The following is a 20,225-nucleotide window of genomic DNA, read 5'->3' on the forward strand; positions in this document are numbered from 1 at the left end:
CTATAAGACATATTCTAATTAGAGTCTGATTTAATTTACCTGCACTTTGAATTTCCTGCAACAAGAAGTATTCCTGTTGCCATGGATAAACCTGTTAAGAGAAAATGTCTGTGATGACCTGCTTGCACACACAAAAGACCACTGAAAAGGTATGAAAATAGAATCAAGTCACGTTATGATCCGTAAGATGTCTGTCAACATTACAAGTCTGAGTGCGACTGTGTACTGACAGAGAAAACCAAAAGAGACTAGATGTTGTCTTAGCTTTTAGATATCATTAGACATTAAGTGTCATCTTTTTCTGGTTTTAAAGGCTGCATTACAGTAGAGTGCAATTTTCTGAAATTACCAGACTGTTCTAGCTGTTCTATTATTTGCCTTTACTAACTTGGCACCTGATTTACTCAGATCCCAAATAAAGAGTGCTAAATTGCATGTGCATTCTAATATATTGAATGTTATGTTGGTGTGCGTTTTGCATGTCATCAACGAAGAATAATTACATAAATGACAACAGGTGCAAAGACTGTGGAGACAACAGGATTTTTTTTGTGTGTTACAGGTTTCCCCCATGGGGAGTTTGGATGGAAAGGAGAATGAGTGCAAGCCCAAAATGATATTTGATCCTATGGAGGTCTTAGTGTAGGCAAAGAAACATATTATTGAGCTACAGCAAAAAAAACAGTCAAGACAACAGATGAAATTAAGAGAAGATGGTAAGATATAAGACAAAGAACAAAAGAAAAATGGGACTATAACAAAGCTTCTACAACTACCATAAATAAATTAATTAATTACAAGAACAACAATAGGAGCAGGAGGTGCTAGCTATGTCCTCTGTGGCCTGAGCACTCAGGTGGGATATTCGGGTCATTGTCATGCACACCAGACAGCTGGTCAAAGCTGTATCTGATTTGACAATGGCCATAAATGCCCTGGCAAGAGGGATCAAAGGCAGGGTACAGGCAGAGGTGAGGAGAGGGACTGGAGGTCCACTGTTGGAGAGAAGTGCAATAGTGCAATAGATTTATGTTTAATCATCACATAACTGATGAATACTTATTAAAAATCCCATTGTTTTAACATTTTGTGAAAGTACCAGTAGCCATCCAAACAAAATTGTTGCCATATTGTTATTGAGGTATTTGGTCAAAAATATTGTGATAAGAGCTTCAGTAATTAGCCAGTTAATTGAATAGTCAATCAACAGAAAATTAGTTGCCAATTATTTTGATAATGGATTGATTGTTTAATTTATCATGTCATTGTTCAAACACATGTCCAACAGTTGCTGGTTCCAGCTTCTTAAATGTGAGGCTTTGCTACTTTTCTATGTCATTTATGATTGTTAACGAAGAGTTTTGGTTTTTTGGACCGCTGCCTGGGTAAGAGAAGCAATATGAAGATGTCACTAGTTAATTGTGATTAGGTTTTTTTAAATAACTTTTTTAGACCAAACAATTAAATGATTAATCGTGAAAATAACTGGCAAATTAATTGATAATAAAAATAATTGTAAGTTGCATCCCTAATAGTGATTGCCTAGCACTATAAATAGATCAGCACGTTTGCACTCTTGTGTGTTGATGGTATCTTCTTTTAGAGATTTTAGTCACCATGATCAGGTCTTTCATCATGAGAAAATGCGCCAAACTGTAGTATTTTAACACAATTCTGTCTACAGTGGCAAACTTAAGTAGAATATTTGAGTAACAAAAATACTGAATTAATATACTGGGTAAATGTGGTGACCATCTTCACAGTAATGTTTACACACTGCAGACTGGCAGTCATTAATGAACCAAACACACTACTGAATACAAACACGTCCATATGCCCCAATCAGTAACGTACCACATGAGCACTGTGTGCATAGACACACACACACACGCACACACACACACGCGCACACACACACACACACACACACACACACACACACACACACACACACACACACACACACACACACACACGTGTATACACCATGACGTCCTGTTCCTGGATCAAGTGAAGCCCTGTCAGAGGGTTGTCAGCACTTCCTGATGCACTTCAGATGGGCCTGGTTGTGATGTGGGCTCTGCTAACTGGTGCAGTCAAGATGCAGCAAGCAGCCACACAATGGGAGCACTTAACTATCCAGTTAGACACTTAAACAGACGGACAGGGACATCCAGCACGCCAGCCAGTCAAACAGAAAGCCAGTCCGCCACAAAGGGATACGAGACGTTACGTATGCATCGGTATGTAAAACGGGCTAATGGGCTAACAGCTAACAGAGGTCCCTGGAAGCCATATGGCCACAGCCACAGAGAGAGCTAAACTGAGCTGGGCTGAGCTAAACCTCAGTAGGACAGGGAGAGGGGTTAATGGTTTCTAGCATAGATTTAGGACTTGTGTTTGGAAATGTAAAGCTGCTCCCGCACGTGTAACAGCAAATAACTTCTGTATTAGGTCAAGTCAAAGATCAATCAGTTGGCACACTTGCTGATGGTTGAACTCAAAAAGTAAAGATAGGTATATACAGAGCAGAGCATGTGAACAGAGTGGAGTGGTGAGAATTTCCACTCCTTGCTCATAGAGCCCCCCTGCTCCCTAGCTCAAAGCCGCACCAGGCAGATTTATCATCAAAAAAGTTTTATATCAGTCGGCACTTCACACACATGCTCCCCTCCCGCCCTTTTCTCTGCTGCCTGTCTCTCCTCCTTCAGAGTTATGATTAATCAGCGTAGTGTAATTAAGTGTGTAAAAGAACACAAATTGGACTAAAAAATCACGCACTACAGAACTGTACAGTAACATTATAATTCATGATCATAAACTGTTTAAATCAAGCCGCCACTCTCTACCTCTGCCTCCCTCTCTCTCTCTGTTTGCTCTCCCTCTACTTTTCGAGAAAGGTGTCTTTTTAGATTCCAAAATGGATCTTTACTGGCTCAAACAATGTCTCCACAGTCTTTTTCTTCTATCAGATTATTGTCATCTGTTAGTTTTACAGGGGGAGTACACTTGTATGACTTCTCTGTCACTTTTTTAAAGTTTATTGAGCTTGCAACAGCCAAGTTTTGACTGAAAATAGTGTGGGTGTCAAATAGGCATTTGGACATGCGTCAGACTCTTGGTGTGAGTGGTACGTGAGAGACATTGGAGCTCAAGTACCGCTCGAACGGTCGTCTGCCCAAACCTGTGCCTGCTGCTGTCTTATTTTTGTTTTTGTCCATATGTCCTGCTTTTCATTGGCCTGTCTGTGAAAAGATAGCCTTATTGGCTACAAACAGGTCAAACAAGGTCTGAATATAAATCAAATTGTACTCAATACTGAGTCATGATTTTAAAAGTAACTAAGTAGATTATTTAGTATCATGCATACTAACTTACTTACTTTACAAATAAAATAACAGTATTGAAAAAATACTCAAAAGTATGAGTGCTCAAAAAAAAAACTACATAATTACAGTAATTTGAGTAGCTGCAATTTGTTACTTCCACCCCTGGGTATACATTGAGAGGCCAAAACATTTAAACTCATTATTGCTGTATATGTGGCAACCAGATTTCAAATAATCTACTTGTGAATTCAGTGGATTTTAGCAGGGCCGACTTTTGCTGACAGGGGAAGTTAACCACAGTCCTGGAGTACAAGGACATGGCAATGGGCCACTAAGTCCCAACAAGACAGTGGAATCATGCACAACATCGACTGACGAAGAGGATCAAAGGACCACCATCCAAAATTTCCAAAAATTTCCAGCAGAGGAAATGAGGATCTTTTATACGCACAAGTACCACAGTAATGTTAGAGAGTAGTTTTGTACCTGTAGAGTAAGTCGTTTAACGGCATCCCAGGCATGGGCGATGAGCTCCTTCATTCTCTCCTCTGAGGATGTCCACGACTCCTCTGCTGTGGTGTCAGGCATCACTTTCATTGGGATGGACAGGGGACGTGATTCTGGGAAAGAAGTAAAGTGGTAAATACAAAGAAATTGGATTCATAGTTAACAGCCTTTCCTCAGCAACCCGTCACATTCTGTCTGTGCATCATTTTTTAGTACTGTGGTTAGCCAGTATTGATATAAATTAGGTTTGTATAAACTTGTGATTCTTGTGATGAAATAACCACTTCACCACAGGAATACTGCGGCACCCTGTAACACATTCTATAAAATCAATATATGGTAGATGAGGAGATGCATTCATGCTTTATTCAGCTCTTTTCATAATTCACTGTTATTTTCATTTGCTGTACAGTATCATGTTATATGATGTTTAAGTGACACTTCATTGAGGTGATGTAATGTTGGCACTCAAGTTTCTTGTCTCCTGCAGTGAGAGGGAGAACTATGAGAACTGGGATATGTATGTATGCACGCACACACACACACACACAGTGTCCTAGACATGACATGTCCTGCTGTGGTCCAGACGAGGGACGATTGTCTGTGCTGACACTCATGGCAACAGCCAAGCACACAAATCACACAGCAACAAGCCCCTTGATTAGCCTGTGTACTAACCGTATGAACCTGAAGGTCAGAACACACCCTCAGTGTTCAAGAGACAGTTCATGTGAGAGAAGAGGACAGACGGAATGGAGAAAGTGAGTGAAACAGAGAGGCGCAGAAGCAGAAACAGAGGGACTGAGACAGAGCCATATAGACAGAACACATATCCAACCAGGTTAGCCTGAGGTCTGTGGATGTTAAAGCCATCAGGGCGTCAGAGGTGAGGGAAGGGGGGTCTCTCTGAAGACACATTAAGACATATTCCATGATTTAAAGGTCTGCCTTGCTCAGCAGCTCTATCCCACAGTTGTCATGAAACAGTGATGATGTCACAGCACCATGCCTCCTCAGACGCCACGCTCCCAAATATCACTAAAACAGCCAAATGGGTTGACATGGCAACAAGAGTGTGTTGCCGGAGAAATTGACAAAAAGGATGGTTAGTTACCATGGCTTGTGACCGCCATGGCAACCTGCCTGAAATTTGTGGGTGGAAGTGTGTGTGTGTGTGTGTGTGTGTGTGTGTGTGTGTGTGTGTGTGTGTGTGTGTGTGTACAGCCAAGTGACTAAGGTCACAGGTGCATGGGTGTAAAGTTTGTGAGTGAGTGAGTGAGTGAGTGTGTGTGTCTGTGTGTCTAAGTGGAAGAAAGCAGACTGAAGAGCGAGATCATCGTGTCTGGTCTCTCTTACAGTATTTTCTCACACTCAGCATCCAGGTGCTCTGGCATTTAGGGACTATGAAATGGACTGTATGTGTCATGATGCCTGCAGTCAGTGTTGCATCATTACAAACCAAGCACAGTATTTTGACCACAATGTACATTTTATGCATTTGACTAGCACTGGGGGTAACCCATTTGAGTACTCAGACTACTTTTCTGTTGAAAGGAGCAATGTAACATGTTAGATCTGCAATTCAAGTACTCAGTTATTTAGTTATGATTTTAAATAAGTAATTTGTTACTGTTACAATTTTACTGTATTTGCCCTGCTGTAAGAAGCACAACTGCCTGCACCTGTCACTCAGGGAGACTGTGAGGGTGACTTTTTTACATTTGAGACAGAGAAGCAGAATGCACAGTCTACTAGGGCAACAATTAACCATTATTTTCATTATTAATTAATATGTCAATTATTTTCTCAATTAATCTCCAGTCGGGTCTCAAGATGGATGTATTTAAGAAATTCCCCACAATCTAATCTCTCTTCAATACTCCAATGCCATCCACAGCAGTGTGTCTGTGGAGAGGCTTTTCGGAATTCAAAGTCTCATCAGAAGAACTGACTATCTGACAAACAGTTTGAAAACTTCTCCCACATTATAAAAGAGTAAACTACAAAGCACATTGGATGGGTGAGCCTATGGGACTTGAAAAGACTGTGTTCCTTCACAGTTTGTATGTATGCCTTATCCCTCATTCTTATTTCTTTGCTACATTTTTCCTGTGAGCCTCGTATACAACAGATTCCAATGTTTGTATTCTATATACTAAATATCCACATTGTCACAGATGGCAAAAATTGGCTTTGACACGACAGATCGCGTTTCATGGACTGTCTTTCATTGAGTAATGTTCAGAGAGTGCTGCATAAACCGCTGTGATATCATTGGGTTGTCAATAGTGTTTTGTTGTTGAGGGCTGTGTGTGTGTTAGAGTATTCCTGTCACACTGCATTAGAGCGTTGTTTCCTGTTCAGCTCTGCAGGGGATCCATACAGACATGACAGAGCTCTGTGGCTGCTGCTCTCTGTCATGTGGCCCAGCTGTCTAGACCTAGGAGACTTAACTCGAGGGACTGGGCACACAGTAAAGCAGGTTGTGACAATGTTGTGTATCTGTGTGTGTACGTTTTTGAAGTGTGTGCAATGAGTCAATGTCTGGACCCCCGCTGACATCAGTGTGTGTGTTAGTGTGGGTGTGTATGATTTTGACTCCACTGGTGGCTATCACTGGCAATACCGCAGTCTCACTACTTACGTCAAAGTCCTGGTTACCCCCCATACTACTTGCCCAAACAAACAGCACCTTCCCACATCGGAAAATACAACGCAAACGCATATATCCATGGACATCGCCCTGACAACACACAACAGAAAAAAACCCCACTAAAACAGACCTCAAAATGAGTTCACACCCTCACCAATCATCATTAATGAATTCTTAAATTAAACAGAGACCACCCTTTTTAACCATAGAAACATCAGTTCTGGTCACACATACCATGTCCTTACAATTTACAGAAATAATCTATTATACAATATGAGAATGTGAGGGTGAGGGTGGAGGGGACCCTGCATGACTAGAAATTGGAGACTTACAATTATGCAAACTTACGTGAGTAGGTATGCTGTGTGCAACAAGGAGCAATCACTCCCAAAACCTTGTAACTACACCCCCAATTCTAAAAAAGTTGGGACACTGTGTTAAATGTATATTCAGTTGCATACAGTACAAAGACAGGACATTCAATGTTAAAACTGATTAACTTTATTGTGTTTGGACAGGAGTATGTTTACCACTGTGATACATTACTTTTTCAAGTGTTTAGAAACTGAGGACACTAATTGTTCTAGTTTTGAAAGTGATATTCTTTCCCATTCCATGCTTGATACTTGCTTTAGGTGCTCAACAGGGCCAGGTCTGTGTTGTTGTATGTTGTGCTTCATAATGCACCACACCTTTCAATGGGAGACAGATCTGGACTGTAGGAAGGCCAGTGTAGTAGCCACTTTTACTATGAAGCTGCCTTGTTGTAATATGTGCAGAATGTGTCTTGGCATTGTCTTGCTGAAATAAGCAGGGATGTCTCTGAAAAATAAGTTGTCTGGATGGCAGCAAATGTTTTTCTGTACTTGCCTTTCAGTATCAATGTGGTCTTCACAGATGTGACAGTTAGCCATGCCATAGGTACTAAAAGTGCACCATACCTTTACAGATACTGGCTTTTGAAGTTAACACTGGTAGCAATTTGAATGGTCCTTGACCTCCTTAGTCCTGAAGTCACAATGTTCATGATTTGTGAAAGCCGTCTGCAGAGATTCTTAATATTGTTAATATGGCTTTGCTCTTTGCATGGTAGAGTCTTGACTTGCATTGTAGATGCAGAAGAAGTGTTCCACGTATTATCCCTTGTAGAATTATGTGGGTTTTTAATGCAGTGCCACCTGAGGGGTCTAAGGTCATAGGCATTCAATGTTGGTTTTCAGCCTTGTCCCTTATGCGATTTCTTTTGATTCTCTAAATCTTTTAATGATATTATGGTTGTAACTGGTGAGATCCTTAAATTCCTGCAGTTTTGTGTTGAAAAACATTGTTCATAAACTGTTGGACTATTTGCTCAGGCAGTATTACAGTACAGTAGTACAGTGGTGACCCTCACCACTGACGGTGCAACATGGAGGACTCTGTAGAAGAAGCCCCACATTCTCTGTAGACATAAACAGGTCATTCTAAGGTAATGAAAACACAACAAATCTTTTTTTCCAGGTAAGTATAAGATAAGTATTATATTCCTTTTTTTGCCATATTCTGTAAATAATCCCCCTAAACCTTACCCCTAACCCGTAATTTGCACTAGGCGCGCCTGTGCTGCGTCACGGCTGCGCTGCAGTTCGCTCCGTCTTGCACACGACTTCAATTTACACCAGCAGCGTTTCAGAAGTGTTTCAGCAGCGGAGCGTTTTGCCTGACTGATTATGTTTACTTGCTCTGATTTTGTTGATTAAGTCCTCTTTCCTTGCTCTTTGTGCTTCTATCATGGATAAGCAAGCTACGTAGTTAAATTGTTTATTTTCTGTCTTTACAATCGCAAGTCTGCACAGGGTCTTATATTTTGAAAATCAACCGGATTCTCCCCAGTTTTCCTTGCCTGACTTCCTACCCGTTCGACCTGCTCTGTGCCAACTGACACACCATCCATCAAAAATAGACTTGCTGTGTATTCTCCGCAGAGCGGAGCATCGAGACGCTTCTGGGACGCTGCTGAGATGTGCCACGGCGCTTCTAGTGTGCATTGCAGCATTGACTAGAATAGGAGCGTATTTTTCTGAGTGCCACAGCGCAGCCGTTACGCGGCACAGCCATGCTCAGTGTAAATTAGAGGTAATTTACACCAGGCACAGCCGCGCTCAGTGTATTGGACCGTTAAATTCAGCTTATAACACCCTGACCTTCTACTACCTTCTCACCTCAAATCAATACCACCTTCAAAAATATAATCTGAATCATGTTCTGGAGGAACCCATCACTCTTCATAAGATTATTATATTTTGGCCAGGCCTCAAAGGTGGTACTGGCTGCAGTTTTCATCTAAAAACTGGTTATTACCGTCCTTCTTTAGACCTTATGGCCAACCTTCACCTGAAACCTTTTTTGACTTTGGGGGTAGGCCAGCCTATGAAAGGCCTTCCCCAGAGAGAGTCTGTTAGGCCAATCAGAAAGTGTGCTGAAGTAAAGCATAGGCAGTAACAATGCAAGGCCAGCCTGCATGCAGCTCCCCGCTTTGTTTTAAATACCATTCCAGGACTCTGTTTGTTAATCCTGGGGTCATTATTTGGAATGAAACTGCCATATCTTGTTATAGTGACTTGGCGCCCGCCATTTCTGCAGGGAGGGGATTGCGAGAAAGAGAGAGGCAGGCAGGGACAGAGAATGAGAAAGACAGAGAGAACACAAGAGGTCTAAATTCAAATGAAAGAGAAATATGACAGGAGCGCCTGAAGCTCTTAAACCTGCCCAGGCCTAACAAGTCCTAAGAGTCCTCTTAAAGAGGGGTTATTCCCCCTGTCTCGTGCCATCTCAGCCATGTCCTCATTTTCACCCTCTGTCAGGCCATTAGACTAATATCTTATTGGCCAAACTCTGACCATACACCCTTCCCCTCTCCTTCCCTCCTCTGTTTTGTTCTCACTCTCTCCAACCACTCCCTCTGTCTTTCCCTCTCAGTGTTCAGCTGGTGCACGGAGCTGCCAGTCCAGTCCCCTATAAACATTCTAGTGTTCTGATGGTGATTATTCATCCTCTTTAACAGCTCCATCACATCTCCCGGCAAGTGAAAGGCCTGGGTCTTTGAAGCCCACAGTCTGAGCATGTGTCAAGTGATCAGAGAAAACGCAGAGACCAGAGCCCCATTGCAACACGTCGACTTGAAGGCGAGAAACAAATCAGTGTTGCCTCATTTCATGATGTACAACACAACACTGCTGCCGCAGAGTAATACTGCTGTAAAACGTGTGAGGGCGTGTGGTGTGGCGAGTGTAAATCGCACATCATACAAATGTGAGATTGCCACTCACAATCAAAAACATGCATGAACACTCGCAGAAGTGATACACCCACAGTCACACAACAGTGAAATTTCCACATCTTCCACAGTCTTCACAACAACAATGGCACGAAGCAACCATATGTCCTTCCCGAGCAGTTGAGCAAGTCAACTGTAAAAACAGCCTCATTGAGGGATCTCGGCATTTCCCCATGCCGCCTGCTATCTTTCTGGTATGTTCCCTATTACAAATGGTTTACAGTGAGTTGAAGTGTTGTATATTCTGTTACAGCTGCGTGCAGAGGCAGCAATGGGCCTCTTTAATAAACCTGCCCGCCTATTTGTTTTGGATGCAGGTTGGTGTTTATTTAAATATTTACGTGACTCCATTTGTTATGCCGTTATTGAAGCCTCCATGAAAAAACGGTAGTGTGGCCAGGCTGACTGAGTAGGTGAGGAATGGGGGTAAGGGTGTGGGCGAGAGGACTGTGTGTTTTACCAGTTTAATCATGCCAATTTATTTCTACTAGTCTACACAAACTGTTGCATCCATGTACACACTGCATAGTAATGTTGGGCTCACACTACAGGAGTTTTACATTCCTAACCAATTTTGAAATCAGGTTGCATCAGACACTTCACAGATTCTCTTTTCTCTGAAGATTGAAAATAATGGCACATCACACACTACAGGATATTTTCAAGATTATCTTGCCAGAGGAGAGAGCATAATCTCATGTGACCTCATGGGGAAGCAGACGTAAACAATGGAAACGGATGTAGTAGAACAACATGCTGTAATAAGGTTAATGCTTTGCAGTGGGGAAAAACATAAGCAGATGGATTAAAGAGTCTGGATGAGAAAATGTTTGGGGAGATGCAGTCAACACAGGCTGTCCATTCTTCAGTGAGAACTAGAGCTGAGATTCAGATTGCAAGTTAGTGTAAAGCAACAATAAATGTGTGTTCTGAGTATGCTACACCACAGCAACAAGTGTTATTAATCACCCAGCCACATTTAAATTACTTTAAAAAATACTAATGATAAAAAATTTGATCTCAAAATCATGAAAAAGGGGCACTTTTCTCTGCTCTGGAACACTGGGGTCATGTCTGCTCTGCTATCTCAGTGTCAAACACCACTTCAACCTGAAAACAACCTGAAACTGAAACTGAGGGAAGGTTTATATTTGTAACTGACCATTATAGAAAATCCCAAGCGCAGCAATCATGAACAACAGTTCCAGTTTAACTACAGACTCCAGTACTACATAGTTCAGTTCTCAGTCTTCACATATTTTCAGCAACATGTATATTAACATGTATAATGTGTTTATAAGTGTAATGACACAGACTTTAATATCTGTCAACAGTAGTATGCTAGTTAAAGTTAGCCCCAGGGGCTAGCATTTACCGTTGCTTGGCAACACTTCTCTTTCACTTCCGTAGAAACACAATCACCCAGATTTTAACTCATGAATATCAAAGCTGTCTGAAAATGATCAGGATGGCTCCGATAGGAGCAATTCATATCTAGGCTGAACTTGGGTACCAACCAAGCTCAGATTTCTCATCAGATTCTTGAGAGGGGTGAATCTACGGCAAAATGGCCTGAACCTCCTGTAGTGTGGGGCCAGCGTAACTCTTTCTGCCAGCTGTGTTTTAGAAATCCCCCAACCAGTCAAGGTAATTGTGGAGGGAAGACTATTCAAATCAGGCATGTGGAGACAGACTCTGATGTCTCTGGCAAGAAGAAAAGCGAGAACAAGATCACACACATTTCTCATCGCAATCGTCATCACTTTCATCATCATTATCATCAGAGTTCAGAGTGATCATACAAAACATACGCTATTCAATCTACACAACATTCAGATGAGATACTTATCTGAAGGAGAGGAGAGGAGAGGAGAGGAGAGGAGAGGAGAGGAGAGGAGAGGAGAGGAGAGGAGAGGAGAGGAGAGGAGCTTCTGCCAGCCAGACAATGACACAAGACATGAAGAATGAAAACAAAAAGACATCTTCTCAGTGTGACGGGACCCTTTGAAAGGTCCCTCGTGAAATCTCAGCCCAATTTCCAGTCCCCCTCCTGTTCCTCTGTCATCTGAACTAAACCCCCTCCAGCCTGCACACTAATCCACGCTACGTCTGAGGAACCACAGCTCAGCCCCAACTTCCCTCTGCTCCTCTCACTTCAACCTCAAAAACCGCAGCCAACATCCACAAGGCCTAATACCCTTATCACTCATGAAAGCAGAAAAAGGGATACATAAGGACAAATCTATTCCCCATAGACTGTTCTAGCTGTCCTGAAAGTCAGTCAGAGGTTTGAACGGGCTCATCAATGTGCACAGGCCAGAGACCTTCTAATCTAGTGAGTAGAGTCCCCTGCAGACTACAACCATTCTTCTCAGGGGGGGCCCTCCTATCTCATCATTCCTCCTTTTTCTTGTTTTCTTTCTCCACTCCAACCATCATTATCTTGATAAATTATTGACTTTACCAGAAAAATTAAACTATATAAATAACTCCACAATGAAAATATTATCCCCTTCTGAAAAGTGCACAGCAGCCAATAAAAACCTGCCTGACTTCCATCAGGCTACTTGGGCTTGGATTATGCTTATGTGTGACTGTGTAGTTCTGCCTCAAGTCCTCTCATCAGTTCTCTCCCTCTTTTATATATGTGTATATACATTTCTTTCTCCAAAATGTATTAATCTATGTCTTTTTAGAATATATGTCTCTCAACCATGAAACCTGGATTTTCTTTCCTGTTCTCAACCTCCTTTCTTTTTTCTTTTCTTTTTTTTTTTTTGACGCACTACGGTTGAGATCACAGAAAAGCCATCAGTGCGGGAAAGTTTTTGTGAAGCCCACAGCCCTGACCACCACCAGATATTGTCTTCTACCTTGCAGATTTACACCAAGAAAAATACAAACGTTTCCATTTCTTTCTTTCTGTTTCTGGTCCACCCAGAAGACAAGGAAAATTACATCTAATCCCATCATCCAGACCACTAGCAGAGAGGAACTAAAAGACAATAGTTCTCATTACAACCTTTAAGAAGCACAGCCAGATCGCTGGATAGGTTTCTCAGCAAAAAAGATGTATGTCCTCAGAGCGCCAACGGCTAATTTTAGGATTGAAAAGGAGAGCCAGTGAGATCATTACTCTGGTAGATGTTAGAGAACAATGAGAAGCTCGGGACTTGGGAGGCTCTCGATCAGAAACACAGTGCTGCTGCCAACAAGAACATTCATTAGGGACAAATAAAGAAAATACTTAGAGGCTAGTTTTATGTGAACCAATTTGTGGCGTAATTGTGCGGGCAGACAGAAATCGACCTCAAACTGAGGAGAAACAACTTGTTTTCAAAGTCGTCGTTCCACGGCCTTTCTTGTAAAGGATAATCACACAAAAACAACCGTTAACACTTCTGTGATGACGTTACTAAGCAACATTCAAACAAACCCGTGATGCGAGTTAAATTACCGGCCTTGTGTTTAGTTTTTAAAAATGAAGCAAAAACCTCAGCCTCTATAGTCTATCCCCCAGAACATTTATCTGGATCATATACTTTTACCAGTTACAAAAAACCTAATGGACTGACTAGAAATATTAACTATCCTTTAAGCCTACTAGAGTAATACAATTATGTCAAGGGAGAATTCTGAAGAAAAGCAGAAAACCACCCAGATAAGGCTTAAAAATTAGTATTTGCATAGTATGTTTCCACAGTATTTGCCATTACAAAAGAAAAAACAATTCAAATAGTAATATGATCCTTATGTGAGGAGACCTGTGTGTATTTTTGATATGAATACATCTCTAATACCTTTTACCATGTGCTGTGTTCAAAGTCTCTGTCATACACCAGAAATGGCTTGGGTCCAGTTCAGCCAATGCTGGTTCTGTAAGTCAGTGGTGTCTTGTAACATGTGCCCTGTATATTTAACATGCGCAATGACCAAAACCAGAGAGGAAGAGAGACAGAGTGAAATATTTTGTTGCCAAATGGAGCTGAGTGGATATGGACTCTGAGATTTGAGCTGGGCAGCCCCACAGCCCCAGTATGATATCACCTTGCCCTGGGTGCTTTCAGGGGAAATGATCTGCAGTGAGCTGGTTCTGTGTGTCTCTGTACATTTGCCTACACATTAGCAGGCACCTTACAAAAGCCTGCAGGAAAGTCCCCTTTGATTACTGCGAAACTGTAGCTAGGGCTGAATGTGGTAACAAAACAACATAACACTCTCTTTACATCATAAAAGTGCCAGGCATGCGTTCAAATGGCCAATTGGAAGCAGGGACATCTAGCTAGTGCAATTGTTCTGAGGAGGCTTTGAACTGCTAAAAACTCTGAAAATGATTTTCTTCCAGTGGATTATGATTTTAGTGTAATTCCCTGAGGTGATTTCTGTGGGGAAATCAATAGCTCCAGTGGAAAAGTATGATAATCAATAGGCACAGAAAAAGGCTGCTCTCGCCAGTTTATAATCAGGCGGAACAAAACACCGCTCTATATCAATATGCCATATAGCCAGCACACTGGGTGATTTAATCTTATAACCGTATTTCAAACAACCACACTCTGAACATGTAAACCGTTAACTTATATTTTTAAATTGACCACTTTAATGCATGGTTGGAGTACACATTGTGGGCTTCAGGGTGTCTCGGGGGAGCAGGCACCAGAACAGTGTGTATCCTGGGGCAGAAAAATTTTACTGTGGTGAACTCAAGGAGGGATCACTTGAAACAATACAACTGACACAGTTTCTAAAGGAACCATTTGAAGAATTTACATTGCCTTGTTTTTCAGTGTGATTCAATTAGGGGTGGGCGATATAGCCCTAATATCATATCATGATATTTTAGGCCAGGGTTTCTCAAAATTTTATACCATCTCATACCACCTCAGAAAATATTACGCTCTCCAAGCACCACCTAACTGTTTTGTGCCATTTGGAGACTTCACTGTAGTTGCCAGTAACCCTCAGTTCACTGCCCTCCACTTCACTTTCAAAACAGCAGCTCAAAATGTTCTCCTAATAATCTGCACTCCTCTTTGTAATAGTTCCCATTTGGAGTCACAGTGTTGCCATGTTTTTGAGACAATTATTTTCAGTCTCTTCATTTCACCTTAGTTTAGCTCACAATTACTGGTAATCATGGATGACATATTTGTGTGCTACATGCACAAGATTATGTAGCAGCTTGATACTGAAACAAAAATACAGTAAAGACAAAACTTATTTTAATTTACATTTCGATTATCTCAAATTTCACATTTTTACTTTTGAAATTTTGCAGCATTTTGACAGTGAGGCAGCCAAAACTGCTATTGTTGTGGTATGAAAAGTAGCAACTTGAAAGACTTACTTTGTAACACATTTAATATCAGCAGCTCTTCACAAAGTGACTCAAGGGAAACCTTGAAGGAAGTATCCAGGAGTGTGGCGCCATACGCTTGTTAAGAGTATCCAGAGGCTAAATATTTGACTTGAACAGTTATGGCAAATTAATTTGCAACAAAATACCAGCGTGATGGTTCCTATAAGAACCTCATGACTTCCCCTGAAGGTCAGCTGAGTAGCAGCACCAGTGGCAGTCAAGTTGGCAGGCTGCCCCTGTTGAGCCCAAGCCAGTCTTATGTGTTTACTCCACATGCATCTCTGCGAATGGCAGTTCGAACACGTGTTGACTCCAACTGGCAAACAACCTGCACATCTCTCCTCTGTTTACCTAAATAGATGACTGAAGACTGAAAAATAAAACGTCTGCTGCAGTGATTACAAACCCCCTTAGAGTCCCTAGAGAAATTATACGCCGGCAATAAACCCGCAACTAAAATCGACCTTGTCATATATCTGGACGTTTATTCGGAGTCACGTTAAAACAAGCACATTAGAACTATCGAGGAAAATGCCAAATGATAATTTAGCACAAAGAAGAAAAAAAGAACGTCTTTCTGTGTACCCACTCCAGAGAGGGAAAATGAGCCGTACCATTTCAATTCATTTCTTACAACAACACACTTCATTTCTCAGGCCAATTATTAATTCGCCTGAAAACCTTGCTCCGTCACAACTGATGAGATTAAGGTCCATCAGGATGTGATGGTCATTTCTCAGCTTGATTCACATCAGCTTTTACTCTTCAGTAAATCATTAAGGCTTATTGATTCAACCTAAGCTAAACAGCTGGATCGGATGTTCTGGGGTAAACACACAGCAATTGCAAATAGATTCTGAAAAATCCATCAGATGTCTTGCTGCGGCTAAATGGCTTTAGAGATGAAATGCATCCTGCTGACAAGAAAAAGCAGGAGACAGTTTTATGTCCAGCGAACAGTCAACAAAGTATAAACACCACAGGCAAACATGATAAACTAATAACCACGTTGGACTGAATGGCTGACCCTGGTCTGTGTTTTTTTTTAACATAACAGCTAGACCAGAATGTGATCCCATCATCTCCCTCCTGTTTAAACATCTAACTTCTTATTCACAGTGTGCTCCACACATGGTAAAGCAATTAATAAATCATCTTTAGAGAGCCTAATTCCAATCATAACATGTTAGATGTCAGCAGCTCTTCTCATGAGGTGACTGGGGAGGGGGGAGGCTTTACAAGGGGAAATCCACCCCAACAACAGAATCCACATATGTTATTCCCATGACCTTGAGCCTTTCGAGAGTCATGGCTCACCACGGCTCTAACATGTCTCACTTTAGTAAAACTGTGTACATTTATGGGGTTAACATATGGGAATTCTGTTTTTGGGTGGATTTTTACCTGAGCTGCCTCAGCAAATAACAGAACCCATAAAATTCTACATTAAACAACTATTGCCCAAAGGGAAGGTAAATATCAGAAAAGATCAGTGTACACATCAAGTTTGTGTATCAAGTATCTACCCCAACCTTGGGCAGCTAACCCTGGGGAATATGAAGAATTAACATACCATTTATCATCCTCCAATTAATCACAGGAACACTGGATTATTAAGAGAAATGAGGTGGAACAGAGTTTCAATTTATGAATCTCAAACAGAGTATCAAGTATCACCACAATCCAAGAAGATGTGGGGAGTTCACATTCTTCATTCATGGCCCAGGACATAAACTCATCTTAGCATACAAAGAAACAAAATAGCTAATTGCAGGAAGGATGCATTATTATGTAACGAGGATAAGGTGGAATAAAGGAAACAGAGTACCTGCAGTGTTGAGTGTTGAGCTGTAGTCTATCAAGATCTTCTAACAGCCGGGAGGCTTATTGTTTCACCATGATTAAAACCACAAGGGCTAAATGCCTCTGCCCTTTTCTTATTCTGATTGCTCGCGGAAACAATTTGTAACTTTTCATTACATCTACTCTTGTAACACCGCAGCAATTTCCAGAGAAGATGCTATTCATTTACTTACAAGCTCTATTCCAACATTGAGCGTAGGAGTGAAGGCACTGAGGGCTGAATTGCAGAAAAATACAGTACCAGCACCTAGTTACCAATGTCTTGTTTTCACTTCGCAAGAGAAATATTTGGATAAAGAAGAGCTTGAGTCTGACTCAGTATATGTTTCTAACTAACTAATGTAGCCCAACAATGAGATGCCTTATACAAATTGGTGTAACACTAAACACTCCTACAGACACGTTTTCAGACCAGATGTGCTGACCGCTTTACGTTTCAACAGCCAGCATGTTGTGTGTGCATGTATGTAAGCGTGTGTCATCAGTTCATTCTAAAATCCAGCCTAGGTTTTGTTTACAGTCATTTACAAACACCTGTGTGGTACAAAGAGGGACAAAAATGTAGACAGTGTGACTAAGAAAGAAAAAAAAGACTATGAGAAAAAAATGTAACAGAAAGACAAACAGAAAGCTTGCCAGACAGAAAAACAGCCTCACAGACAGAAAAACAAAAAGTCAGACAGCAAGACGGAGGACCAGTCACAGAGATAGACAGCTGGTGGATGGGAGGCCATGCACTTTGATAGCCAGTATACTCTAGTCAGTTGAGTGTTGCTGACAAGCTACAGCCTGATTTAGCTTTGTGTGCAGCATCTGAGCCAGGGTGGCTGTTTACTGACGACCCTAATGAGAGAATATACTGTTGAGATGTGAGTAAGCAAAGATGCTGTGGTATGGAAAAGCCATTAGCGCAGATTGGACGAAACAAGGAACAGAGGGAAAACCAGGAGGAGAAAGCAGCATGACCTTTCAGCTGTGAGCTTTTAAAGCGAGCAGGGAAAGAGTCCTAATGGCCTTTTTTTAGACTCCAAAATGTCAAAGGAGCATTTTTCCTATCAAAACACTTGACATGGGGGGAACGTCATACACATGCAATGTTATTTACAGCTACAGGATGACTTCACCCAAAACAGGGATTCATCACTCCTGTTGGGAACATATTTCCCAGGGACTGAAAAAAGGAAGAAAAAAAGACAAATAACCACTTGCTTATTTCCTCGGACTTGTCACAGCGATGCTTTGGCAGAGAATGTTTCAACCGTTAAAGTGTTTAGAGGACCTGGAGCCTAAACACTGTGAGACTCAAACAGTAGAGACTGGGAAGATTTTTAATGTATTTATTTATTCGTACTTTAAACTCTGTGCCTAATTCAGTTACATGAAGCTAGCCAAGACGTCCCATTGGATCACATTAATTAAATATCTATAGGGGAGCATGAGAGAGAGGAGGTGGACTATTAGGTTCATAATTACACCATATGAGTATTAAATGAAAACCATTTCTGCAGTCAGTAAGGCTCTGTGTTGTGTCATGGACAGCTCCTAAACAGAGTGACTGCTCCAACCATCCTCCCAGGTAAGAGTGTGAGAGTACATGAGTACTATACAGTGTGTGTGTGTGTGTGTGTGTGTGTGTGTGTGTGTGTGTGTGTGTGTGTGTGTGTGTGCCTGCCATTACAGGTAGTTTTTCGTGATCACTGCACAATATCCCTGAGGTACACTAAACAGATCCCTCACACTGATGAAAATACCATTACAAGGGATTTTTTTTCTCTGCATTTGTCCACTTGATGAATTGTGAGTAACTAAATTCCTCCCCCACCTGTCCTGCCACCATCAAAAACAGCTTTACAGCCCTGATTTCAAAATCAGGAAGCTGTCTAAAATATAGATAAAAAGAATGTGATAAATTGCTAATCCTTTCTGAAATATATTCAAATGAAAATAGATGATACTTTTAATGTTTTACCAGAGCAACTTCACTGACTTTTGTACATATTTTCTTGATCTGAATTTGATGACAGTAATACATTTCAAACAAGTTGGGGCAGGGGCAACAAAAAACAGTATAAAGGTATAAAGGTGGATACTGTTATATTGTGATATGGCATAAGTGTCGGCTTTTCCTGGTTTTTACATTACAGTAAAGAGTATCATTTTCTGAACTTACCAGAATCTTCTGTTCTATTATTTGCCTTGATCCACTTAGTCATTATGTCCACATTAGTGATAATTATTTATCAAAAATCTCATTGTTTTAATATTTTGTGAAAGCAGAAATAGTCCTTCCTAATATATTGTCACAATATCAAGGTATTTGGTTAAACATATTGTGATATTTAATTTTGTCCATATTGCCCAGCCCTACTTTACTACTGGGTCATTTTACTTATCGTAATGCATTATATTCTATAAGACCTATTTTAGAATTTATGGTATGTTATTTTAAAGAAAATGTGTATATTGAGATGCATACTGTATATCATGGAGATGTTATTTACAAGCCATATCACCCAGCCCTTAGCTTGGAAACATTTCGTAAAAACTGTTGTCATAAACACAGTTCGTTTGATACTGTTGGTGTTTATTGTGTGTTCCTGACACAAGCAGTCAAATCCGTGAAAAGGTCCGGAACTGCCTCCATCCTCCCTCATATCTGTCCTCCTCTGCTCTGTTTCTCCAATCTATCCATCTCCATCCAAAAGGTTCAGAGTTTCCTACTTAGAGACGTATCGATTTGGAAAATTCAGGAAAGTTTCTAAGGAAGGACTACAGCAATGCCACAACAGTGTGTGAAGCCGTCTGCGTGCACAGGTGTGTACATGTCATAACTTGCCTACTTGTATGTACATCCCTGCATGTGTGCATGCTGATATGTGTGTGTATTCTGAGGATTTGTGCGTGCATGTGTAAGTGCAATGAATGTGTTTGTTCTGAACAGGGGGGTCCCAGAAAGTGGAAAACTGGCATAGAGGAAAGATCCACACAGCCAAGCCACTCATCTATTCTGGGCATCCAGAGCCCACAGTAATACTACCAGAGGAGGAAAACAGAGGAGGACATGCCTGTATTATGTGGTGTCCTCTGAGAAACGGGTTCACTCAGGTGTCAGCAAGCTGTAGTGTGTTATGTAACAACATAGTAACATGGATTCATTGCATAGAAACAAGGTTAAATACAGCAAAATGTTATTCCACT

General features: G+C 41.1%; 1 protein-coding gene across 6 annotated transcripts in view; it reads right to left on the minus strand.

Moving 5' to 3' along the window:
• The window catches only part of vps13b (vacuolar protein sorting 13 homolog B), a 396,480-nt gene that overhangs the window by 220,146 nt on the left and 156,109 nt on the right, over positions 1-20,225 (minus strand). For all 6 annotated transcript variants that reach the window (XM_084725927.1, XM_084725925.1, XM_084725926.1 and 3 more), the window contains exon 22: positions 3,816-3,949. In XM_084725927.1, coding sequence (XP_084582053.1) covers positions 3,816-3,949 — 134 coding nt within the window. The remainder of the gene's footprint in view (positions 1-3,815; positions 3,950-20,225) is intronic.

Source organism: Lutjanus erythropterus, chromosome 9, assembly GCF_056507025.1.
Source record: "Lutjanus erythropterus isolate fLutEry1 chromosome 9, fLutEry1.hap2, whole genome shotgun sequence".
Taxonomy (NCBI): Eukaryota; Metazoa; Chordata; class Actinopteri; order Lutjaniformes; family Lutjanidae; genus Lutjanus; species Lutjanus erythropterus.